Source organism: Fistularia commersonii, chromosome 9 (genome assembly GCF_037954325.1).
Source record: "Fistularia commersonii isolate RoL2024-O1a breed Wild chromosome 9, RoL_Fcom_v1.0, whole genome shotgun sequence".
Taxonomy (NCBI): domain Eukaryota; kingdom Metazoa; phylum Chordata; class Actinopteri; order Syngnathiformes; family Fistulariidae; genus Fistularia; species Fistularia commersonii.
The window spans coordinates 6,824,658-6,842,591 of record NC_141292.1 but is presented as its reverse complement, the minus strand read 5'-3'; the positions used below and the strand labels follow the sequence as shown (position 1 = coordinate 6,842,591).

General features: G+C 38.5%; 2 protein-coding genes across 3 annotated transcripts; one reads left to right on the top strand and one right to left on the bottom strand.

Annotated features, from left to right (window-relative positions):
- Window positions 1–416: 416 nt before the first annotated feature.
- On the bottom strand, window positions 417–7,406 carry st6galnac4 (ST6 (alpha-N-acetyl-neuraminyl-2,3-beta-galactosyl-1,3)-N-acetylgalactosaminide alpha-2,6-sialyltransferase 4). The gene is made up of 5 exons (XM_086152189.1): window positions 7,050–7,406; window positions 6,790–6,936; window positions 6,013–6,422; window positions 2,683–2,790; window positions 417–2,565 (listed from the first exon to the last, which is right to left on the bottom strand). The coding sequence occupies exons 1-5, from the start codon at window positions 7,104–7,106 to the stop codon at window positions 2,379–2,381; spliced, it is 909 nt and encodes a 302-aa protein (XP_086008315.1). The 5' UTR covers window positions 7,107–7,406; the 3' UTR covers window positions 417–2,378.
- A 1,403-nt stretch (window positions 7,407–8,809) lies between these two features.
- miga2 (mitoguardin 2) lies at window positions 8,810–17,685 on the top strand. Of its 2 annotated transcripts, XM_086152187.1 has the most exons (16): window positions 8,810–8,874; window positions 9,654–9,923; window positions 10,657–10,867; window positions 11,207–11,322; window positions 11,427–11,547; window positions 11,781–11,908; window positions 12,598–12,715; window positions 12,931–13,037; window positions 13,189–13,301; window positions 13,830–13,902; window positions 14,717–14,803; window positions 14,944–15,042; window positions 15,580–15,714; window positions 15,802–15,855; window positions 15,955–16,071; window positions 16,702–17,685. In XM_086152187.1, exons 2-16 carry the CDS (start codon window positions 9,828–9,830, stop codon window positions 16,900–16,902), a joined length of 1,776 nt encoding a protein of 591 aa, XP_086008313.1. In that variant the 5' UTR covers window positions 8,810–8,874; window positions 9,654–9,827; the 3' UTR covers window positions 16,903–17,685. The 2 variants fall into 2 exon arrangements, with proteins under 2 accessions (XP_086008313.1, XP_086008314.1); XM_086152188.1 differs by lacking the exon at window positions 14,944–15,042 and having other exon boundaries at window positions 16,702–17,037.
- The last annotated feature ends 249 nt before the right edge of the window (window positions 17,686–17,934 follow it).

Here is a 17,934-nt window from a genome sequence, read left to right as displayed (position 1 = left end):
CAGCCCCTTGACATAGGATTGGATACAATCCTTCACAATAATTTTCATATTTACCAAAAAGTATCCACAAACTACCTTCATTTTCTATGCACAACATTTCAACATATTAGTTAACACACTATATATATATTGACGTTCATCTATGTGTTCAACTACTGCTCTTAATATTTCACAGATCACAAATTTTGTGTACATATTATTGACATTGGCAAAGGGGGTCTAAGAGAATTTTACAAGAATACTGTTTTGACCAATTTTAACTTTTTATTTATGGTCTCACACACACACACACACACACACACACACACACACACACACACACACACACACACACACACACACACACACGTCTTTTGCTGCAGCAGTAACAAATTACTGCCTTTACATTGTTAAAGCCTGTACAGTACTGTGCATGCTTGAACCACAACAAAGTCCTCAGTCAATGGTATTTGAATCACAAACAATCATCAGTCACAGGGAATTACTTTGACAAAGCAGTTCCTCAATAGTGCAAATATAATTAGTCAATAAGAAATGGCTACAAATAAGAACTGTATAACTGAAAAGGAAGCACTATAGTTTGTTTTTTTTATACACATGAACAGGAAGCAAAAGGGTGTGAACAATTTTAAAGTGAATATTTGAAGAAAAACATCTGAATTTACTGTCTTGCATAAGACTTTGTCTTTGCTTTTTTAGAATTATCTTCCATTAGATGCTTTAAAATTCCACACAATTACTAAATATTTTATTAGAATTATGTGGTGGTGCTATGTAATGATCCATCCATGGGCACAGTTTGCACTTCTTCAGAAGCCTCACAGAAACCCTGAGTGGTGCAATTTGAGTGTTTTAGCTATTGTATTATTTATGCTTGTGTAGTGTGCAGTGGCAGCAGTCAATAGAAGCCAGTAGGGCACCTGCCAGCGGCGATAGCAGCTATTGCCCTACCAGGCATGGTGTTCGCCTGCAACAAGCGCAATATTGCAGGAAAGTCTGTTTTTCCTGTATTGACTGTACAGCCAAAGTTGGCACTGTACAGCCAACATGTGACCAAAACCAAGGCACGAAATTCCATTGTCTACTGAGACAATGAGACGGATGCCAACAATAATATTTACACTTACACAAAAATAGTGGTTGTATTATTTATTTAATTGTAGAGTTTATACTGTGCCCGCACATGTCTCCATACTTGTGAAACAGAAAATCTGCAAAGATTATTTCATACGTTTGTAGTCCATCATTCTCGTGTAGGCATCAGCACTACAGGTAAAATATCAAAAGGCAGCAGATGCTAGGGAGCAAATATATAACACAATGTCTATTCAGTGGTCCATTAATACCTTACCTCATGCATTAATGCTGTGTATGCATAAGATAAAGGTACATTAGATGGCCCATTACATATATCACGACTGTAAGGGAAGCGTGGCACGGAGGTCACTATAAAATCACCCGAACAGCATTTCAGTTCAATGAATAGCTACCTAAATGTCAAGCACTTCAAAGTAGTAACAGACTGCAGTCATTGTACAGAATGAGCTTAATAATAAACCATATCTGTGTGACGAAAAATACCATGATGACAAAGCTTTGTTTTTCACAGTAAAGGTCAATATTTTAGCTTAAATTTACAGATTGCAGCACAATAAGACTAAAAACGAAGGCACCATGATTAAAAAAATACTAAGAAGTTTATACTTTCGTATAAACTGGCTTCCAGTATGAATACTGATATGTCTATACACAACTGAATGTGTATGATGCTATCTTGTCAATAGCTGTAGAATATAATAATCTTCACAATTTCTCACTCTTTGTTCCTAAACTTAGATTTTAGAATTGGGGAGAAAATGGAACTTCAAATAGTAAATTGCCCTCAGAAAACACTGTTGTTGGAACACGAGACCCTTTAGGAACAACTGAACTTAATTCACCCAAAAAAGAAGATAGAGGGAGGACTTTGGATTAATAATAGTAGGTCCTGACCATTATTAAAAACTAAACTCTTAAGGTCAAAATAAATCAAAACTTAACACTATGTGGATGTCAATATTTGAATCTTTGGAGAATGTTAGATTTTGGTTCATCAGCAAGATAAATTCAAAAACCACATAGATGCCACCAGTTGTCTCCACTGACATTGGGCATTCTGACATTGAAATGACATCATGCAATCAACCAAATACCAACATCTAAGCAATCTTGGTGTCCAGCTGGATGTCTAATGAAAATTGATACACAACACATTTGGATCAGCTACTTACAAATACTGAGTTAAGTGTCATCTTGATCAGTGCGTACAAATATAACTGCAATGGGCCGACATAGGCTGAAAAAGGCCAAAAGAAGCCCAGCCCCAACTTTCATCTATTTCATATTTTCCATGAGGGATGTTTGAACTGTATCTTATGGTGTGATGCCCACTTGGCATATATGGCCTTCTCAGTGATAAAACGGTGTCCTCCACGTTGTGTGCCTTCATGGACCTTGTACATCTTGCATTCATCAATTCTGTTCCGCTCATAGTAATGGTAAGGAACAGTGGTGTGATTGGCTTCACTGGCAGGAAGAGAAAATAAAGGAAATAAAATAAAGGCTAGAACATGAACATACATGAAGAGAAAACATGCAGTCTGGGTATGGATTATATTAGTAAATTATAATCAAATGTCTTACCTGCAGTGGTTTTGATTGATCATTCCATAAACATTGATGCTGTCACACACATCCATTGCAAGAATCATCGTAAAGAATCCTGTGCTGAGAAATGCCCCTGTCTTCATTCTGAGTAAGACACAGAAAACTTAAGCTCATCTTAAACTACACAGATGAACGTAGCTATGAATCTAGAATTACGGCTAGGTGCTATGTCAAAAATCTTCTATTACTGCACGTAAGGGGTAAGCAATATGCATGTAAACTATATAACTATTGTATTAACTTTCTCATTCACAGCAATGTAAAATTTTGAGTCTTCAGATTACCTAGATTTTTGTACTGTGAGAGGAAAACAATGAATCCAGAGGAAACCCACACAGAAAGACCCCAGTTGGCTACTGAAATTAAACCTGAAACCTTCTTCTGAGCTGCATGAGTGAATGCACAACCATGACAACCATGATCTCAACATATACTAAGAATATTACAATAGAAGTTTTTTTTTCCTCAAATATTCTGTTTTCCCTCCTCACTGTCCAATATTTTTCCCTGTCTTGTCAAAGTAAAAGGTACAAAATGGTATTAAAGGGCACATGTAACAGATTACATTTCCAGCTCCATTATTCAGTGACCCAGCAGCTCAGTGTGCTACCAAAGAAATCTTCACTCCACAAACTAATCCCCTATAAGCAAAGTCGATGTGATCCACATAGTTGCCGTCATATCCAGCTGGGGGTATTTCAACAGCTGAGCAATTGGTTTGCACAGACATGCTGATTTATTACATATTCTTTGAGTTTTCTGCTTCACTCATGGATGAGGAGCTTAAAATTGTCCAAATGTTTCTCATTTGTTTTTCAAACTACTGTCATTTTGTTTTTCTGTCTTGCAGCGCTGTCACTCACAGGGTTAATAATATTCAGTCGACTTATTTTGTGTCTTTAAATCTTAGGCAGTGAAGCCATGTTTAAATCTTTTGACTTCAGTATTGTTTTGTGAACACTATATTTATTAGGCATATTGATTATATTTATGAAGTATATATGTATATAATCACAAGATATATACACATATCTTGCTATTATTCTAAATGCGAGCAGAGGCTACAATGTCCACACAACTGACCTTTTGTCCTGCTAGATTAGCTCTTTGCAAACAGACATGCTTTTCCTCAAAAATGGTAATTGTGAGTAAAAGAGCGACCTGTCACGTTCGTACCTATAATCTGAATGAGCAGTAAATTTTCTCTGGACAGAAAAAAACCTCAAAGTAACTAATAAATACTAACAACGAGAAATTCCTTGTTCAACTCTAAAAAGGTCCCAATCTGCCGATGTCTCTAGCTAACAGTTCATACCAAAGAAAACTTTAAGTTTGAAAACTTAGTGCACAGTTTCGTAAGACCATCTACCGTTTTGTATGATTTACAATTGAGAATGATGGTTAAGTTAATGTTCTCAAATTCAATATAACCTCACCGTACTCTACTTTGTCCTGACAGAGATTCTGGATCTCAGAGTCCTCATGTTGGGCCTCTTACTGTATATAATCTCATCATAGGTAGATTGTTCCAGAATAGGCCCTCCTGAGATAGTCAGTCAGTACGATAGTACATGAATATTTCTTTCTGCTGGTACCCTCAGCAGTACAGGGACTGCATACTAGTTTCCATTTATACATTCATCAGTCAAGGGGAACTCCTGCAACTGAAGGCACACCAGGTTAATCAAGTACTTGGTTTCTGTGTATGGAGGAACCACACAGAGAAAGGAATGGTCTGTTACAGCTCTCTCACTTCCAGATAGTATCTCCATCTATTCAGAAATCAGAAAATATCTATGCATTGCTTTTGCATTTCCTTTTAGACCTATATCCCTTCTAAAGCCATTCTGTAGAACCAATACCCCCAATTCAGACATCACCAGCAGCCAAAGACCAAAAAAAAAACATGTAAAAAGCCCGTAATGCATGGAGAGATTAAGTTTTGTTGGAGTCCAAGAGTCCATCAAAACCAATGTCCTTCCCTTTAAATAGATTCGGGGATTAGGATAGCTTGTCATGAATATTTGTTGCATCTATTGCTTACATCCGTCTCCCTCTTCTCGGTCTCTTCTTGATAGTTTTCACCTGTTCCCTATTCTAGTTGAGTATATATATGTTCTGTATATCCCGAAGTCAGTGTTTGTTTTATTCCGGTTTACTGCTTTTCTTGTTTATGGATTTCCTTGGATTTCATGTTTTCAGTTTATTGTTAGTCAGGTCCATTAGTTTTGGGAGTATGATTTCTGGTTCTGGTAAGTATTTTTCTTTGCACCTTTTGTAAAGACCATTCAAATGACACTAGCCTCATATTGTCCATTTAGGTTTTGTCATTCTAACCAAGTCAGTCGTGTCTTGACAAAAGGAAACCCCCCAAAATTAACCCAGCCAACATGGACTTGCTGGCGGAAGCCACTTTCTCCCAGGAGGTGCGTCTGGTCTGGGCAGCGGACCAGATATTGTCTGTGGACCGCTGTGTGGGGAAACTGAAGTTGCTTCAGAGGAAAAACCAGGTGAACCCTCCAGGGGCCCAAATTCAGACACTGAAAACACATTTTGCTTGCTCTTCTGCCGAGTCCCCCAGCGTAGTGCTGCTTCCCTCCATAAAGATAAGATTGCTATCAACTCTGTGTCTTGTCAGTCCAAAACATACAAATACTTCGCCCGCCCATGATCAGCCGGAATCAAAGCGCTACAAAACGCTTGCAAACACCTTACACAAGAGACAAAGCAGTTTCAACACAGCAACATAACATCAGGGTTGTAACTCTTTGTTTACACACAACCACACACCTACAGTGTAATGGTGCTAGTCATCCAATTTTTAATGGGTCTTAAGACTCAGTCTGTGTTAACTTGTGAGAAAAGGTCCAACAAGATCCAGGCACATACCAAATTTGAGGGAAATAAACTGTATTCTAACTAGAACCTGTTTAAATTTCTTATTTTTTTCAGCTTTACTGTTCCCGCTTCAAAATAATGAAGATATATGTTTTAGACTACACTGTCATGTTGACTGATAGATTAGGTATACTTGATCATCCATCTGTATTTGCTTCAATTTTAGTGTTGTACTTTACTGCAGTAGCTGCATCATGAAGCTCCACCTTGCTGGTGGTACAAGTGTTATCTTGGTGCGCCCGCTCTACGGCATATTTTGCCGTGTCAGTGTCACATTCAAATTGGGAGATAAAAAGAAAATCCAGCCCTAACTTGCAAAAACAGCTTCAACTGTAACACAATAATTATCACAGCAATATTAAACACATTACACCAGTACAGTCCATTTTAAAAGCATTCATAGCTTACCTGTTTTTTCCTGTTTCATTCTGAAACAGAAAGTCACAATATTGGATCTTCTCCCGGGTCAAAGCGTATAGTCTGACATTTGGATACTTCTTTGCTATTTTCAAAAGGGCATTAAAGATGTGGCCTTTACCATCTTGCCTCATGTTTCTCTCAGGACCCCAGAACACATATATGGTGTCTGCTGATTGTTGGAAATAGTAATCCTCATTTTTTACCAACAGAGGGACACTAGTGTGGGAGACAACTCTGACACTGGTTTGACTGCCCACATCTGTCTCAAAACCCTGGGTGGGTGCGTTGTTCATCCTGATCACACATTCGGTTTTATCTATCTCCTGTCCAGCGCTGGCTCCGAGCATCTGGCCGGAGCTTGAGATCAAGGCACACTGGCTGCAGCTCAGGTCCAGGAACTGGAGACAATACATGGAAAACTGTCAGCTGTTGATTTTGGAATAAACACCTGGTTATTAAAGCCAAAGAGAATAGTTTTACTATGTTGGGAGCGGTCTGACTTCTCATTTGTGTTGTATATCGGACTTGATTTTGCAAACCGATGCTTATATGGTAATAAGTAGATATAGGAATGTGACAAAAAAAAGGAACTTGTACAATGAGGAGATAATCCTTGTAGCAGAGGTGCAGATTGCATTTGCGGCACAAACGAGACATATTCTGGCTGATAAGTAAGAAAACAAATTACCCTGTGAAACCAACACTTCCGAAGCTGTGATCTGAGCCAAATCTCTGCGTGTTTTATTTGTATATCCTCATCCTCACCTGATCCACGCTGCCTGGGAGGATTCTCATGTACCCAATGAGCCCGGTGTCTCGCACCGCAGGCGATGGATGCTCCCGACTGATCACATGTCCGAACCAAAACAACAGAGGAAGGCTCAGGCTTAGCAGACAGAGCCAGCGGAGAATCTGTGCAAGATAATGCCTCGTTATTACGCTTACAAGGACGACACCTGAACATGCAAGTGCGCGCCTGACTCACATGTGGGGAGGCTAATACACATTTCAGTGGGAGCGCTTACCAGAGATTTCATGTCAAGGCCTTTGGAAGAGCCCTGATCCAGAGAGCCGAACGGCATTCATTCCCCCGCTCCTCCAAGACGTGAAAAGCAAGGCAAGTCCATAAATGATCGAGATCTCGCAAAAGGAGTCCACATTTTCAACATCCGATGATCGGCTTTTGTCGATCAATTCCGATCGGCGTTTACAAACACCCCGGACTGCGCTCCTTGACGATGGGCTGGTCACTACAACGCATAAAATACTCAATTCTAGACTATTAGACCGCACATAACATCAGTACCGCTGCCTGACAGCTGTCCAGATAAAACTTGAGTCATCGCGCCGCTTTGTTGATAAAGAATCCCCGGTCTTGACGGTGGCTGAATTCAAGCGACTTCTCCGGGGGCGGGCTTCTCATCCGGACTTCTTCCATAATAAACGCGCCAATGTGAAACTATTCATTACAATTGAAACAAAGCGGAGACCTGAAAATGCATTGCACACTAAAATTTGATTTTACACTACACAAAAAATTCAGATGATTGTAAATCCTCTCATACACAACATATGTTTGGAGAATTTTATAAATGACACTTGTGGTAGTTATGTTACTTTGAAAAAACACAGGATGTTCGCTCTGCTTTTTAGCAGAATCGGAATCAGAATCTCTTTAATCACCACATGAACAATGTACATAGGAATTTGACAAGGTATGACAGCACCTTATAGCAAGAAGTGTGGTCTTTCATTATTTTTAAACTGTTATAGAACACTCATTTAAATGGGCAATCCAACCGGAAGCGATACACTCTTGTCAATATAGGCAACTTAACGTAGTTCAATTCTGAGGTTTTCTGCTGATACTCGTGAGTCCAATATTATATGTTGAGCCTGCTGATGCCATGCGTTTTTGCTCCAAATACTATTACCAAGTTGAAATTAACCATTTTTATCAAACTGGTATATATAGGTGATGATATTCATGTAAATATCCTTCATTCGACTTTGTAATTAAAAAAATATATACAATGCGAATTTAAGTTACTAACTTGTAGACGCTGTGCAATATTTAAATACAACGTTGATTATCCTAACAAATTGTGATTATTCAATAACAACTATTCTATGTGAAAGTGAATTACTTTCCAAGTTGACCCTAACTCTGAGTTCACCATACTGGTGTAGTGCCTGCTTCCAATGTGATATCACATCCCCGCTGCTGCTGCTGCTGCTGCTGCTGCCACAAACACACACACACACACACACACACACACACACACACACACACACACACACACACACACACACACACACACACACACACACACACACACACACACGCACGCACGCACACACACGCTCTCTCTCACACACACACGCAAACAAATTTTTTGATTTCCAGTAAACTAGATATCATTATAATAGGTTGCAGTGCACGTTAGAAAGTATGAAATAACGATTTAATTGTAAACTTGCAAACAGAAAAAAATACTTTCCCTGTTGCCAATTTATGAATAGTGAATCAGCGAAATTAAACTCATGCGTCTGCAAAATTGCTGCAATTAATTAATGGACTTTTTGAGGGAATTTCCGATCCCCTTTTTACTTTTGATTTTTGTCCCAGCAGACTATGATCTTTAATGTCCCATATGATTGGATAGTAGAACAGCTTCCTCACTTACATTTCATCTGATTGGCCAGTAATAAAATACCCTCTTCATACCCTTGCGATCTATTGGCTTAAAGCGTTTCGGCAGTCCCGCATTTCTGAAATAGGGAAGCCGTGTGGCGCTTTCACTGACTGTGACACAGGAACGTCCTTCCATGGTCCCTCGGATGCTCCCGGTATGTAACCATGCAAGAGATTAAGCTATTAGCCGTGTCTTGGGCGAGTCATGCCTACAGCCACCCGTTAAAGCCTCCGAGTTCACCGTTTATCCGCACAGTGTCTTACGGAGCTGGTGATGGTGTGACGTGAAGTGAAAGATCACATAGAGCTATGCTAGCTTATGTGCTAACCAATGTTGTTACGCCTGGGTATGATAACCGGTGCCCCATCCTCACTGTTATGGTCCTGGTAAAGAAAACGGCCACATATGGAAATCAAACTTTTTTCTCCTCTGTGTAAAATTTTGGTAATTGGAGCAAGGTCTGTATTTGACCACAGCTTCCTGACAAGCTAGCATCCTAGCTTGCTGTTTAACTTTCCATTTGGTCTCCAGAGAAACAGTGATGAGTCCCTAGACCGGATTATTATTAATATATATTTATTAAAAAATTAAATCGTGAATGCGACAGTTTTGGCCTCAAGAGTCCGATAGTTTTCTACATTGAAGCAGCACCTGCTGTTGGCCACGTACAGTAGTTATGGGGGCTGGCTAGTTACTAGCAGTGTGGAATATTTGGAAGCATGTCAAGTTGCTCAACTGCTTAGCAGTTAATACAGGCGTGAGTTTTCCAGCTTAAACTATTAACCTCATCAAGATGTCCCTAGAGGGTTTTCCCTTGGGGTCTTAGTTATACCATATTCTCTGCTGTCTGTTGACCTCCAGCCTTAAACTATGAATGTAATACTGCTGAAGATGAAAAATGAAGTCTGATTATATTTCTTTCATCTGTTGCAGGGTAATCAATCTACTTTCAGACACTGTAGACTACAATTTTAGGAGTGGATGACAACAGTTGGTTTATCAGCAAGCTCAGAGCCTGCTGATCCCAAAGAAGAAAGAAAAACCTTGATGCAGGTGAATGTGAGGGCACCCTGTTGAGCAGAGGAGGGAGACATCTCAATCCCTGAAATGTCAGTCAAACGAGCCGACGGGATGTCCATTGCCCAAGCTTTGGCAATGACTGTGGCAGAAATCCCAGTTTTTCTGTATTCTACATTTGGACAGGTAAGCCCCCTTGCTCTCAGTACTTGCATGGCTTCACTGAGGTATTCTTTTTTTCATTTTTCATTTGGAAGTAGTAGTTGTCGTAGTAGTACAGATCAGTCAATTGAGTATAATATTTCAGATATCCACAAATTAAATGTCAAAACCTGCCCCAAACCTCATATAATTCGAGGTTGAAATAACAATATTGCATATGTCAAAGTCATTGAGACATGCTGAGAATTATTTTAGAGTGAATCTTAAACACTCTGGTAACATCAATCTAAGGAGTGTAATCATTTACAGTGGGACAATCTCACACAATATTTATCAGGAAGAATAGTTGGCAATATTGAGTCAATTAAAATATCTGCCAAAACACAAGAGGGCTCTGTTGTGTTTACAGTTTGCTTGATGGGAAAATGTAATAAGAAATCAATCCTATTATGATATCAGTTTTTAATGAAAGAAGACTTAGCCACAAGCATAATTTTATTGTTAATAAAAAATGAAATACAGGGCCCACAACCAATTCTTGTCTCCCCATCACATTTTTTCTATATATTTGTGAACACAAAAAAGTAGAGTGAGGGAGATTCACTTGTAAGAACCAAACAGAATACATAAGTGATATTGTGATATAATTATAAATTATTTACCTTGCAAACAGTTTATTATTCACCACATCAGATGACGATTCTATTAAAAATTACTAAAGAATCCTGACTCATGATGGGTTTTTCCCTGGTTTCAGTCAATCTTTTCTCAGCTAAAGCTCACCCCAAGCCTGAAGAAAGTGCTGTTTGCCACAGCACTGGGAAGTGTAGCCCTGGCTCTCACTGCTCATCAACTGAAACGCAGAGGGAGAAAAAGAAAGCAGGCAACAAAGGCAAAGGAGGGCCAGAAGACAGTAGGAATTCCCGAGGCACTGATGAAGACAGGGAGGCCCTCCTCATTAAAGAGAGGTGTGCATATTTTTCAATTTTAAGTGTTGATATCTTACTTTTAGATTCTTTTAATTTTTTTTGAACATCACTAGTAGTTTTTGATTATAAAGCTGACATCACCAATATTACCATTAGTCCATTTGGTGTCTTCATGTAGTACTTATTAATTAAAGCGATATTATATACACAATAATACATTGAAATACATACAAGTTCCAGAAGAGGAAGTATTGTGAAGAAATTTTAAACAATAATTAACACATTTAACAGTGTTTATTCTAAAAATTCAGACTTTCTAGGTAAATATGCCACTGCTAAGGAATATAAAGGTAACAAAATCTGTAAAATTTTCCACAGGTCCATTTACTGGGCGACAAATGATGAGCCCCAGTACTCGCAGCAATGACACAATGAGTGGAATCTCCTCTCTCGCCCCGAGTAAACATTCAAGTTCCTCTCACAGCTTGGCATCTGTTAGTTTAAAATTTTACATTCTTTTAAACATTTTAATCTTGAAATGTTGTCTTTATATGTTAGGCGTTTCTCATTTCTTTTTATTTAAATTTTTTTGGCACAGATGCGGGTCCCGACCTCCCCCAATCAGTCTGCCAATCCATCAACCCCCTGGGAGGCGGAGCCTGTGGTAGAAGAATCCGGTACATTAGAGGATACAAATGCAGAAAACCTATATTTAGTGGGTAAGTGTCAGCCATAGTTCTGCACTGTCTGTGGCAATTGCTTGGGTTGGAGAATAAGTAAAGGAAATTTGTAGATAAAAGACCACTGATCTGACTTTGCATTATGCTGTGTGACTGTCTGGCATTTGTCATCTGCTTTTTTACCCTCTAAATTCTCCCTGTTTAGTCTTCAAGGCTCTGGTCATTTACAAAATGAATTAAGAGTCTTTGATCTAACCACTCTTTTTCTGCAGGGATGGAATTGTTTGACGAGGCTCTTCGAAAGTGGGAACAGGCCCTGATCATACGTCACCAAGGCCAGTCTTCCTCCAGCAACAGCAGCCTTGCTCTTCAAGGGGCAGCGGGTGGAGACTTTTCTATGGTAACAGTTATATAATTCTTGTCTCTACCTACAACCCAGATCCATTTTAAATAGTTTATTACTATCCAAGCATAATATTGTATATTAAGTTCTCTTAGGTGTTCCAGTTTTGATGTTTTCGATATCTTGTGTTTTGCCTTATGATGGAAACCATTGCTCTTTCTAATTTCATAACTTGTATTTCACTACTGACAATTCAGAGGTCTTTGTACTTTAATAACACAAAAAGTGTTGTAGTACCAATTATAAATATTTATCCTTTTGTTTGGTATATGAGTTCATGCATTTACACTCAGAAAAATCCCACTTGAACGGTACAAATAACCCAGGAATGAGTTGTATCAGTTGTCATTGAAGTGTGCCAAGAGTTATTTAAAAATACCACAATACACCTGCTTGGTTTCTTGTTACATGCAAAGAATATTCAGGAATGTGTGTGAAACAAGAACTGGGTCACTTTTGTCAACAGTTGTGGATACATCCATGATCGTCTTCAGTCGCTTTGAGAAATGTATACCGTTGTGGAAATGTAGTCTGAGTATCAAGAGGTTGTTATTGTTCTGGAAAGTAAACCGTAAAGACACCTTCTAAAGCTAAATTGCAAAAGCAGTACAATTTAAATGAATATGTAATGACTTTTGATTAAAAGTATTTTGGGTCTCCCTAATGTGTAATCCTGTTGTTTACAGGTTGAAGCTCGTAATAAAGTGTTTGCTGACAAATTAGAGACACTGCTACACAGGGCGTACCACTTGCAAGAGGATTTCGGTAGCAGCATCCCAGCAGACAGCGTGCTAGCTGACTTTGGTAAGAAAGCTGGTTTGTGACCTGAATAAAAGGCTAAAAGTCTCATTATCAGGAAAACTGATGAAATTTGAATCCCAAATTCAAAATAAAATTGTATCCAGTGCTTATTAGTGAAATTATTTTGTTTAAGTTAACAGTGTTATAAATTTTAGTCGTCCTCATCATGTATATTTCCATTCTTGTCCCTGTAGTCAACTTTTCTGTTTCTTTGGCAGAGAGTGAGGGAACCCTCATCTTGCCACAGGTTGAGAGTTTCCACAGACTTCAAGACGATGATGCAACAACTGTTACTTCTGATGATTCCTTTTTCTCTGCTGCGGAGGTTAGTTCATCTCCTGCCTCTTCACACTGACAGAAACCACAATGTGTAAGACACATTTTCCTGGACAGCTCTTGTAGTAACCAAGTTACTAAAATTTTACTTTTATTGAGGTCTGCTGATGTATTCACCTGACATGTTTTTGCATGTGCAGTTGTTTGATGCCATCTCTCTGGAGGACGTCTACCAGCCACTTAAGCCGGCAGCTCTATATGAAGAGGCTTTGTGTCTGGTCAGGGAGGGGAAAGTGGCCTATCGATCCCTGAGGTAACTGAAGAAACAAGTCTGAGCTAAAACACCTGGACAACCAGTGTGTGAAGGCTTATTTGTGGTTGGAGCCAAATTTGTGTGCAGATTCGTAGACAGCCTTTTGTCTATACCTTGAGTAAATATTGTCTATTTGTGCATGCTTTCTGGAAGCTCGCAGATAAAAACAAAATTGAGAAATCCCACTCGAAAATTGTGGGTCAAGTTTAGGGATATCTAGTGCTGTTGCAGCTGCAGAAACATATGATCTGATGATATTACAATAGCATAATATTTAGCATTTTCAAAAAACTGTTTGCAGTCTGCATCTTTGTTGTAAAGGGGATTAAATCAGTGTTCATTAGGGTTTCAGAAATACAAAGCCTATGTGTCTTTGATAAATTAGATAACTCAACCAGCATATACGCCTTAACAATAGCTTCCAGGTGGATTAAAAAAAAAAAACGTTTACTGTTTCTGTTCTCTCCCAAATATAAGGTAAATTCAAGAACCCGGTCTTACTTGTTTCGCACAATTTCTGTTTTCCAGGACTGAATTACTTGAATGTTATAGTGACCAGGACTTTCTTGCCAAGCTTCACTGTGTGAGACAAGCATTCCAGGTATGTTTCAGGTGGTAGGATTTTCTATTTTTTCCATTTTCTATTTTTTTTCTTACCACTAGTATAAATGCCAACATCTTCCAGTGGACCCAATGTTAAAATCCTAATAACTTGGCATTTCATTATCTTAATTTCTAGTGTTTATTTTAAGTTTAGTGGGCATGTTTGAGTTGATAAGTGGTAGATGATGGATGGATGGACATGTTAGAATTAAACAGCACCATGTATTTATAATTACATACGGGTAATTTAATGTACATGGGTATCAAATAACACTAAGTTTTTCAGCAACATTTACATCCAAATATACGTATTGTTTGGACTCTACTATCCTACCTGAATGTTGTCTCATCTTCTGATATTTAAACTGCTAATGATTGGGGTTTTGTCTATGGGCTGTTCTTGTATTGAATTGTCCAGACTACTTCAGATCTGAGGTTTTAGGCAGTGAGCCTCTGATAGAAAAAAGAAGACAAGGGCAATAAATCATGTTCTGTTAAGGGTCAGATGAAAAGATAACTGCTCTTCAATCTTCGACAATATTTTTGGCTCCCACAAGAAGAAGTAGAAGTTAAACTGCGGGAATTGAGGAGAGCTTTTGCTGTCTGCAGCGTCCAGCTACTTCTCTATATATTTACTGAGGTTCTCCTGAATTTTCTTTACGCTTTACAGTATAATACGAGCTCAGTTAAGTTTTGAAGCAAGTTGTAGGCAGGAACATGTTGCACTTTAACATTAGTTGATCATTGTACAGAACTTACTTGAAAGGAAAATATGATGAACCAAAACATTTGCTTTTTTTTTAATTTCTCAGGTCCTACTCTTAGATGAAACTCATCGGACCTTCTTCATGGAGACTGGCAAGCAAATGATTGCTGGGTTAATGGTAAAGGCAAAGAAGGTAAGCCACAGCTATCCTCAGGTAATTTTGTGGAAAGGTGTCCACAGAGGCAGACACCTATCACCAACAGACACACACAAGTTTGCAAAATGATGTTTTTTTAGATGTATGTAAGTATTTATTTATCATTTATATTTTAGAGTCCAAAATCCTTTCTTGAAAGTTATGAGGACATGCTGCTTTATACTCAGAGAGAGGAAACATGGTCTGTAACAAAGATGGAACTGGAGGGCCGTGGGGTGTGTATATATCACTTGTTGTATCCTGGGACACCTTTGTTTTATATATTTTTTTCCTGTCATTATCATACAGTTGACTATTTGCTGTTGTCAAAGATCTAATGTTTGCTTTTGGCAGGCTGTTAGGCTTTTTACATTCAGTCAGTTTCAATATGTGTGTTCAAATGAAGAGTCTAAAACCGAGGCTGCCTTTTTACCAAAGCCATTTTTTTTCTTTTTACCCATCCCAGAAGACATAGATTGCATATGTATCATTGAGATTAAATCAGGAAATAGAAAAGGATTCTGTCTGTATAATATGTTCAGCATGAATCTGGGGTTCACGTGGCTTAAAATGTAATCCATTTTATATGCAAAGGGCGAGCTTAAATTGCAGCAGGGCTTTCAAAATTATAGCAGAAATGAAATACCTGTGTCAATACATTGGTGTATCACTAAATCCTAATTAAATGTATTGTAATTCTGTTTTCCTTTTTAATGAATTGTAATTGTTGGCATATTAAGTCTAATATTCTGTTGGGGTCCTGATGCCTTCAGGTGGTTTGCATGAACTTCTTCGACATCGTGTTGGACTTCATCCTCATGGATGCCTTTGAGGACCTCGAAAGCCCCCCCACGTCTGTGGTAGCGGTGCTGAGGAATCGTTGGCTATCAGACAGCTTTAAAGAGACAGTAAATAAACACACCTTGAAATGCCTCAATCACAATTCTCATTTGGTTGTTTCAAGGGTCCCCAAATCAATGTTTTTTTTCTTCTAGGCTCTAGCAACAGCATGCTGGTCTGTCTTGAAAGCAAAACGACGCCTTCTCATGGTAAATTTGAGCCAAGTTGCTCTTCATTACTTTTCGTGTATCTCAAGGCACTGTTTAGTTGTTTTTTTTTTTACAGCCCTGTCTCTACCTGATTTACAGGTTCCTGATGGTTTTATCTCTCACTTCTACGCCATATCGGAACACGTGAGCCCAGTTTTAGCTTTTGGGTTTTTGGGACCCAGGCAGCTCTTAAGTGAAGTGTGTACTATTTTCAAGGTGAGAACCTGCTGCACTATAATGGTGGAAAGCCTTTTTTCAGCCAAAATCTTACCATTCCAGATTAGTTTGTTTTTCATTTTTTTAATTGGTGCCTGTTTTTAATTTTTTTGGACAAAGTAATCACTATACATGCAAAACACTTCTTCAGTTAGCCTTAAGGTAGTTCTTAATTTATAATTTCGAAAGGGAACATGAAAGTAAATTTCCACTTAATTGCTGTCCCATACCAGATTTTTTTCAAGCAGTAAGTCTGTAGGATGTTTGTACGTTGTTTATCCCCAATGGCTAAATTTAGTCTCTGTCTAATTTCTGACATAAATAAAAGCCAGTTTACTCACCCAATTTGTTTAAAAAATCTGTGCAAAATTTCATGTGTAATTAAGAAAGATAAGTCTTCAATATCTGCAATTTCATACATACATAGCGGGTAACAGTACCATGGCAATCCTCTGGCACATTTATTTCTAGGGTTGGGTTCTGCAGTGTTAAAAATTCTGGCTCACTCAGGTGGTTTCAAGTTGCATCTTGAAGGTGCACAACCGCCCACTTATGCAGACACAGTAGAATCAAATATTTTGATATTCTGTGTACCTGTCATTAATCTATCTTCTCTCCTTTCATCTACAGCAACAAATTGTTCAGTACCTTAAGGACATGTTCGATCATGACAAGGTCCGCTTCACCTCGGCTCACTGTCTGGCAGAGGACATTCTGAACCTTTCCCATCGTCGGAGTGAGATTTTACTGGGGTATTTGGGTATTGATAGCCTTCTGGAGCTAAATGGTGCCCTTCCCAGAGACAAAGAGGGATCTTTGGGGCCCAGCTAAGATTATTCCTCAACCTAGGATTCACTTGGCAAGAACAAGCCGAATGCCGGAAATTATGTATGTTTGTCCATCAAGACCCCAATGATGCTCTGAGAACCAATGTTGTTTTTCACTCATTTGTGTCTATCAAATACAGATGCTTTAAGAGGATCTACTATCATCTTTTACCCCTCTATTAATGGGGGAACCTTCTTAGATGGTTTGATCCTTTCCTTGTTGTGTATCAAGAATGCCTTCATGAAATTTCAGGGGTATGAGGATCAGCCCCTGCCTTGCTGAGTCAGATGTATTTTTAGTTTAAAAAAAAAAAAAAAATCCCCCACTAAAGCAACACAAACCCTGGGTCTTCTACACCATGTTCCACATTGTTCAAGTCACCTCAAAGAATCATTGTTTCATCACTTGTCGAATTGGATGAGCTATATTATGCTTAAGTCTTTTTATAATCAGAAAATGTAAAATTCATAATTGCTGTCTGACAACTGAAGATAAGGTGATGGATGTTTTTTTATTTCTTCACTGGTTGTACTTCCATCTTTTCTATTCAGTCATATTTATTTGAGATGGGTTTTAATTGAGCAGAATCAGATGTGGTAACTGTGAAATGTCCTAATTTTTCATAACTTGTGTTTCTGTTGCTTATAGGAGTATATATTCTCACTCCAGGCATAAATGAAATCTTTTCAGTGAGCAGCTACTATTCGAATGATCTTGTCTAGGTACTCAGAAAAGGTCTGATTGATGGATGAAGTGTACAATATCAAGGCACAAAAAAAGAAAAAATATTGATGCAAATAACTGTCAGGTGTGAAAACAGCTGTACCGTCCAGCAGATTATCATTGCCAGTTTTGACGGCACAACTGATCACAAACCTTAAAATACTGCTCTCAGGGAGTAAAAGGAGACCGAGAATAAATATTAGTGCAGAGTGCATTTATATTCAAGATGACATTTTTTAATCATACTGAGAATGTTAGTGCAAATATTGACTATTTGCTGTAAAAAACGAGTATACAGTAGTAAAATTGTCA

What these genes read in the sequence shown, in the direction of transcription:
- st6galnac4 (XM_086152189.1), bottom strand. Translation starts at nt 7,106, where the DNA reads ATGCCGTTCGGCTCTCTGGATCAGGGCTCTTCCAAAGGCCTTGACATG. An exon ending in AATGAAACAGGAAAAAACAG is followed by an intron (nt 2,791 to 6,012) that starts GTAAGCTATGAA and finishes TGTCTTACTCAG; the next exon opens with AATGAAGACAGGGGCATTTC. An exon ending in ATCAATCAAAACCACTGCAG is followed by an intron (nt 2,566 to 2,682) that starts GTAAGACATTTG and finishes TCTTCCTGCCAG; the next exon opens with TGAAGCCAATCACACCACTG.
- miga2 (XM_086152187.1), top strand. Translation starts at nt 9,828, where the DNA reads ATGTCAGTCAAACGAGCCGACGGGATGTCCATTGCCCAAGCTTTGGCA. An exon ending in CGGGTGGAGACTTTTCTATG is followed by an intron (nt 11,909 to 12,597) that starts GTAACAGTTATA and finishes TGTTGTTTACAG; the next exon opens with GTTGAAGCTCGTAATAAAGT. An exon ending in TAATGGTAAAGGCAAAGAAG is followed by an intron (nt 14,804 to 14,943) that starts GTAAGCCACAGC and finishes TTTATATTTTAG; the next exon opens with AGTCCAAAATCCTTTCTTGA.